The sequence below is a fragment of the Lolium rigidum genome, chromosome 7 (assembly GCF_022539505.1).
Source record: "Lolium rigidum isolate FL_2022 chromosome 7, APGP_CSIRO_Lrig_0.1, whole genome shotgun sequence".
In the NCBI taxonomy this organism is placed as follows: Eukaryota; Viridiplantae; Streptophyta; class Magnoliopsida; order Poales; family Poaceae; genus Lolium; species Lolium rigidum.
In genome coordinates, this window is record NC_061514.1 from 173,117,802 (window position 1) to 173,125,530 (window position 7,729).

Consider the following 7,729-nt stretch of genomic DNA (forward strand, 5'->3'; position numbering starts at 1 on the left):
GCAAGTTGATGCCACCACATCCTCGACTTCGGTGAAGGACATGCCACCGGAGCGAGAGATGACTATTTTCGTGAGGGAATTGGTAGGGCTTTTAGCCGATATGGCTACCCTTGTCATGCATCATGGCGATTCGTGGCTAGTAAGGTTGAATCGGTGCATGACGTTGGCTCTATGGGCGATGGTGGAGGTCTGTGATTTTCCAGATTTCTAAATGTTGCCAATGGTCTTTTGAAATACCACGACTATCTATCGCTTTTGTTGTGTACCCACGAGTAAAAGGTTGCATTGATTTCTTGGTATGTGGGACAAAGAGATTTCCCCCATGCAATATGTTTGAAATGTTGGGTCGTTGATGCATATGTTGGATCTGTTGGTTCTTTGTGTTCCAAATAGTTTTTAAAAAGTTTTGCTGCAACCAAAATGGGGATTTATTACATACTTTTTTCTGCTACCAAGGTTTGCTCGAAATATTGCAGCTTCTTTATACAAGTTGTACACATGCACAAAACAAATTTTTGTACGAGGGTGTTGCATTTCAAGAAAAAAATGTTGCATGGATCGGATAGTGAGATTTCTCTCTAACGCTTAGCGAGTCCACAAAAAGAAAAACGAAAAAAAAATGCCCCCTTCTGCAGAAATCCAATTCTTGTAATAGGAGTTAACCCTAAATCTAATCTACCTATACCATAGTCAACGTACTATGTTGTAAGAGTATGCATATCAACACTGCCTAATTAGCAATTACATTACAGTATCGTTTCAGCAGCTGCACCAAACTTCGTTTGCGCCGCAGCTTGGGTAATCAACATCACCGTTAATCCATTTAGGCTACCGGGAGAGAGCAGCTGGCTACACCGTGGACGGGGAGAGGAGGAAGCCCCGCCGGAGCTGGCGATGGACCTATCCCGGCGGTCGTCGCTGGGCTTCCTCCTGATGGCCCTCTTGACCTCTTCCTCCTTCATGTCCACGAACGCCATCAGATCCCTGATGCTCCTTATCCGCTCCGGTCGCCTCACCGGGGACTCCTCGTCCGTCACCTCGTCGACGCCCTGGTTGTACTTGCCGTACTGGCACAGTATCCTGGTGAAAAAGACGAGCAGCGCGATGAAGCACGCGATGCCGGAAATGAGGAAGAGGCCCCAGAAGCTGCTGAGGTTCAGTCTGTCGACGGCGACGTTGGTGCCCGTCGACGACGCGCACTGCCCCGGGCTGAGCCACTTATCGTGGATCCGCTGCAGGTCACCGTTCTCCGACAGCGTCAAGATCGCCGTCGACAGGTCCACCGCCAGAGGCGAGTCCCGCTGGAACGCCTGTTATGCATCAGGTGATCGACCGAATCAGAAGGGTTCGAAGAAGAAAGCAGAGCCATGGATGCAGAAACCAGAGAGTATTTGGATGCTTACGAATCCCCATCCGCTCTTGGTGAATTCTTGTCCGACAGTCTTGAACTGGCAGTTGGTGGAGAGGAATAGATCGACGTAGGGGAGCTCGTCGACGATGGCGGCGACGCCACCGTTGTGCGGGCCGAGCCTGAGGCTGTTGGCATACTGGTCGATGTTGAGCTCCTTTAGTCGGGACTCCGGCACGTTGAGCTCCTGCATCATGTAGCTCTTGGCGAAGGATCCGACCTGGTAGCCGATGGGGTCGGCACTGGCGAGGAGTCCGTCCAGCCCCTGAATCCCCGTGGACAGCTGCTGCACCGTCAGGATCGACGTCAGGCTCGCCGTGTAGCTGGAGTTGATGATCAGCACCACGAACAGCCAGATGAGGAGCACGAAACGACCCAGCGAGCTCACAGTGTTCTCCCCTGCAGATTGACCGGCGTCGCTAGTTAATCAAAGCTTCTTGAGAATGTGATGAATGGAAGAAGAAGCTTATATATCACGTACTGTGGGCGAAGAACATTGTGGAGAAGCCGAAATAGAAGATGGTGACGAGCTGCTGGCGTGGGGATCCTCGGAACTCGGGGTTGAAGCGGTGCTCGAGGACCCAGATGACGCTGCCGACGAAGAGGAAAAATGCGCCGGTGACGGCCCACATCCCCAGCGTGAATGGCTTGAGGAAGGCCCACGCGTTGGAGCTCTTCTGCTTCACCGGCGACAGGATCACCAGCCCGGACTCCACGTACGGCTGCGTGAAGTCCACCACCCGCGTCCGGTTGGTCACGATGGACACGTCGCCCACCGCCGCGTCGAAATAGTTGTCGGCCACCTTGTTGACGAGGTCGCCGTAGCTGGGGTTCTTGACGCCGTCGCCGAAGAGGATGAAGGAGAAGGGGACAGGGTACGGCAGCAGCGCCACGGCGGCCTTGAACACGTCGATGCAGTACCCGCTCACGCCGTCGGGGCTGCTGTCCTTGGAGACGAACTGCTTGTACGTCGTCCGGTACGGCACGCCGATCCTCAGCAGCCGGCCGTTGTTCGGGAACACCCACCCGCGCGGCGGCGACGTCGTCTCCCCCGGCCAGACCACGCTGTACAGCCGCTGCGGATCAATGCTGCGGTTGTTTCTGGTAGTTGGAGTGGGCGCGGGCGCGGCGACAGACAGGCGCGAGTGGTTCGACCAGTACCCGACCCGCCGGACGCCCGTGCCGCCGACGTTGAGGACCTCGTAGGCGGGGTCGACCAGGCTCTTTCCGCCCGCGGAGAACCGCACGTCGCCGGTGACGCCCGTGAAGTTGGCCAGCATCACCTTCTGCAGCAGCAGCTCCCCCTGGTCGAACACCCTGAGCGAGTCCAGCCGCAGCGTGCTGCTCCCGTTCACCTCCTGCTGCAGCCTCGGGTCAGCCGAGAAGGTGACGTCCCCCCCGTCGTCCAGGAACTCGTCGATGGCGCGCGCCGCCATCCACACGGCGTCGTACGCAGAGAGCCCGTACGCGTTCACGGCCGCGCTCCGGTTCAGCTGCCCGGCGGCGAACCTCGACTTGAGCGACCTCTTAGCGGCGGAGTCCGGGGTGTACTGGCGGAGCGTGACCACCCCCTGGATGAGGCTCATCATCCTATGATCGGCCGGCCGCTTCGAGTCCACGGCGGCGGCGAGCCAGTCTGTGGCGATCCAGACGTAGCCTGACGCCATCATGCCGAGGGACCGCGCGGCGGCGAAGACGGCGAGGCCGGAGTCCGGGTTGACGTGCACGACGCACACCCTGGACTCCATCATGCTGACCTGCACGAGCAGGTCGACGACGGCGGCGGCGTCGGCGTCAGGAGGGAGGGGCGCCTTGAAGGACACCTTGCCACGCTTGGCCTCGAGCGCGTCGCCGAGGGCGTCGACGCCGCCGCGGCCGTAGTCGTTGTCGACGTAGATGACGGTGACCTCCCTCCAGCCGTAGTAGGTGGCGATGTCGGCGACGGCGGCCATCTGGGAGGAGTCGTCGCCGCGGATGGCGCGCACGAAGTAGGGGTACTGCGCGGAGGCGAGCGCCGGGTCGGTGGCGGCGAAGGAGAGCAGCGGGACGTGGAGCTCGTTGACGACGTGCGAAACCACGTGGGCGATCCCCGACGACTGCGGGCCCACCACCGCCACCACCTCCTTCTCCATCAGCTGCAGCGCTGCACACCATCGAGAATACTACAGGTCAGCGTCTTGCTCAAGCTCTACTCTTCTTCCATGGTTGATTGATTGGAGTACTCCCTCCCAATTATATTCCTTGCCACTAATTAGATATATCTAGAATTAAAATATATCTAAATAATCTATATTAGTGGCAACTAAGTTAAGGGAGTAGCATTTGCCAATGAGAAGCATTATTCAATCCAAATCAATACTGGTATTTCATGTTTAAATAATCAATACTGGTAGATTGGCACACAAAAAAATGCAATGATCCGTTTAGCTTGTCAAGAAAATAGGATTTGATAGTTCTGATAATTAAATTCGTGCTCAGTCAAGTTCTACATCATTCGATTGCACCGTGATTCATATATATAAGATGTAAGTTAGGTTGAACTTTTTCAATTACTTTGCAACTAGGATTTTTTAGTTGCAAAAGAAAATGCAACTAAAAAACTTATCTGAACCGTTAGAGTACGTGATACAACTGCAGCATCAACTCGGATTGTAACTAAAAAAAATACAACTAGGATTGTAACTAAAAAAAATTCTTTGTGATTTGTGGTAGCCATCAATTGCAACATGAGTTGCAACGTGATATCATCTATCACATGATTCAGAATGAAGCTATTTCTCAATCGATCAAAAAATAGTTACAACCCAAAAAATATATAGCTTGTCAAGAAAACAATGAAAATGTGGAATGTGATCAAGTCGAATTGTGACACCGCCATGACAAAGCACGGGACATGTAATCTGTTTAGCTTGTCAGAAGAAAAAAAAATATATGACGAATTATTTTGTGGGACCGAAATGGTCACGCAATGCTCGTGTGGAGAAATCTATGCTGGATCCACCTCCACGAGAGTCAACAAACAGATAAATAAGTCGGACCATACAGGCCAATAACTCGCCGCAATATTGCAACTTGCAAATGGATCGTACTTGTAACCGCAGTTAGGCCATACAATTACTCGCTTGACCGCAGTTTGTTACGAGAGTAGGAGCTAGGAGGAAGAGAAGAAGAATGGTGGTGGTGGTACCTTGGATGGTGCCGACGAAGCCGCTGCACTTGGTGTCCTGCGCGAAGACGGTGAGGTGCGTGCCGTTGAGGACGGCGGCGTCGCGGTTGACGTCGGCGACGGCGAGGTCGATGGCGGCCCTGGCGGAGCTCCCGATGACGGAGTCGAAGGTGAAGAGGGCGCCGATGGTGACGTTGGCCGGCCTGGCCGGGAGGGCGAGCGGCAGGACGCTGCAGAGGCAGAGGACACGGAGCAGTAGAGCCGAGCCCGAGCTCGCCATCTCCAGGAACCAGCGACGGCTATCGCCTGGGAGAGGAATCAACGGAGGAGGAGGAGGAAGACGATGGCAAGAAGTGCTCCACCCGAGCTAGCCATAGGAAGGGATCGACAGAAAGAAGAGCGGAGTGGAGAGGATCGAGGGGAGCAAGATGACAAACCGACGTTTATTCTGACCGGTGAGGAACTCAGCAAGAAAAGGATTCGACGGCCGGGGAAAAGCAGTGGCGCGGAAGGCGAAGGAGAGCAGTGCGGAGGAGAGTACAAGTAGAGCAACACTCGGCTCAGATGGACTCGTACAGTACCAGACTACTACTCCTCCTATACTTGGGACGGCGAGTTCGGCACAACCAAGTGCGAAGTTGATGGAGACGACTCTTCCTTCAGTCTCCGCAACGGAGAACAAAAGACAGAAAAGAGAAGTGACGGAGACCCCGGACGCCACAGGACTACTATGCTGCTGACTGCTCTGCCTCCCTAACCATCTCGAGCAAAACGTGCCGGTGATCGAATCAAGCAACCAGAGATGCGAGCTGGGAGAACGACGGCGAATCTACTCACCGGTACGTCTCCACTGTAAGCGAGAATCAATCTGCTACAAAAGGCATTCCCTCTACAGTTTCACATCACCACTTTTTTTTGACAAGCAGTTTCACATCACCTGAGCAGTGCAACGCATGATTCTAACCACTGTTACAGCACAGCTATTATGCCGAAACGGGTGCTACTTTGGTTTAACAAACAATTGCAGTTATCTGCTTCGGTTCTCAACAACAGTAACTACTAGTCATCGAGCCTCTCTGGTTTGGCATGGCTGTGGCTGTGGCTGTGGCTTGGCATGGAAGCATACAGAGCCATCTTTCTCAGGGAACAAAGGCTAGTGATTACCACTTTGGCTTTTCTGGGGCCGTTTCACTTGGCCGAATAAAGCTGCCCGCTCCACTTTGTTGATTGCGCAAGCAAGATACTATGCTCCGTAGCCTCATACATGCATACATACATAGATTGATTAGATAGATAGATATGGAGATGCATGTGCTCTCTGCTGCCCCCAATAGCTCAACTGGTGCATGAAACCGGTTGTTTTAGCCGTCCAATGTCTCATGTTTCGATGTACTCGTGCAAAACAATAACTGACGTTACATATGCCAGACTTGTCATCTTCACACCTTGTTGGGTTAGGCAGGCTGTATCTGTTTGCTGTCAGTGCATAAGACAATCACCAACTTGGTCAGAGTTACTTTACTAATTAGTACTGATGGCGTCAGGGTAGTAGCTGGGAGATGGCACCGTGAACATAATTAGAAAATGATATGGGAAGTCAACTGAGCCAATCTTCTGACTGGTACACCTGCAGTGCAAGTGTCGATCGATAGATGGCCAATGAAAGCACACAGTGGCTGGTGGGTAGTAGGAGGATATGGATTTTCTTTTTGGTTTCCGGGTGGAGGATAAGAGAAGAGAACGGCATGTGATCTTTATGTATACTTCGAAAATCTGGTGGTGTTTGTCTTTCTTCAGTCGGATATGACATGCCTGTCAAAAATAAGTTCAGATGCTACATGTGATTCTATCATGATTAATTTGTAGGGTTCCCGGTCTCAGTCTCTCCATCAACAAAGATTGCGTATTCCTAACAGAATTATTCAATATTTGGGTGATATTATTATGGATCAGGAGAGCAGGTTGAGAATTGAGTGAGAACAGGAACAAATCAGTTATCATGAACAAAAGAACAATGTATATTAATTCAGGATGTTCTTACATAAATGTCTAACTTAACCAACTTTCCTGATGTTTTTTTTTTCGAGATTGACGGGGGGGGGGGGGAACTAATGCCCACCGCTTGTTTCATTCCACTCGAAAGTACCCGGCAGGGCCAAGTTTCTGTTACAACTGATGAAGAATTTACACGGGGGGGAAGAGAGAACATAAAGTAGCTACTACAATCTAGCACCAGGGTAGTATAAAGTGACCAAGAGCCTTTGCCATCTACAAGCCAGAACTACAAGAACAACATAGAGATATACCACCAAGGATCCAAGCTTGCCGAACGTGTGCTAATAGGGCAGTAGCTCAACATCTGTAGTCGTCATCAAGCCAACCGAGTGTGGCTATTTGGTTGCCGCTCTTGCCACAGAACTCCACTCGCCCTTCAAGGGAAGGAAGCCCGGAAGGAGGGAGGACCACGAAAAGAAAACAAGGAGATCCGAGACCAAGGATGCCGCCCTAGCAAGCACCCTCCACTCGCCCTCAAGGGGGAGGAAGCCCAGGAGGAGGGAGACCCGCTGCTAGGAGACGAGAACAGCCGAGGAGATGGGGCAAGAACTTGTTAACCCGGCTTCGGACTAGAGAAAGAACCACACATGCAACACAAACCGGGCACGAAGAACTCCACTTTTTGCAAGATGCGACCCCTCCGCATCAAGCCAGTCGGGCCTGACTATATGGTTGCCGCTCTTGTCGATGACGCCCACTCGCTCTTTTGGGGGAGGAAGCCCAAAAGAAGGGGAGACCGAAGCAAGAGAGCGAGGAGATTCAGCCAAAACGGATGCCAAACGAGAAAACCGCCATCCGCTCGCCCTTCTCGGGAAGGAAGCCTCGAAGGAGGGAGGACACTTCACAGAAGCCAACCGCAAAGATGATTCGAGTACTCGCTAACCTGGCTTTAGAGGGGAAATTCCGGCACAAAGGAGAGGAACGAGGCATAGGAATCGAGCGAAGAAGCTCGCTGTAGCAGCTAACAAGGGGGACATGAGGCTGAAAAGAGTGGAGGAGGTGGCGACACGGGCGCCGGAGAGGAGGGACCTGCCGTCGGTGCAGGGCCCAGATGGGCGGGCAATAGCCACCAGGAGGAGAAGCACGAGGCCTAGCCAAGC

General features: G+C 52.8%; 1 protein-coding gene across 1 annotated transcript; it reads right to left on the reverse strand.

Moving 5' to 3' along the window:
• Positions 1-611: 611 nt before the first annotated feature.
• On the reverse strand, positions 612-5,246 carry LOC124674578 (glutamate receptor 3.4-like). The gene is made up of 4 exons (XM_047210621.1): positions 4,596-5,246; positions 1,890-3,551; positions 1,404-1,807; positions 612-1,310 (listed from the first exon to the last, which is right to left on the reverse strand). The coding sequence occupies exons 1-4, from the start codon at positions 4,852-4,854 to the stop codon at positions 747-749; spliced, it is 2,889 nt and encodes a 962-aa protein (XP_047066577.1). The 5' UTR covers positions 4,855-5,246; the 3' UTR covers positions 612-746.
• Positions 5,247-7,729: the final 2,483 nt, after the last annotated feature.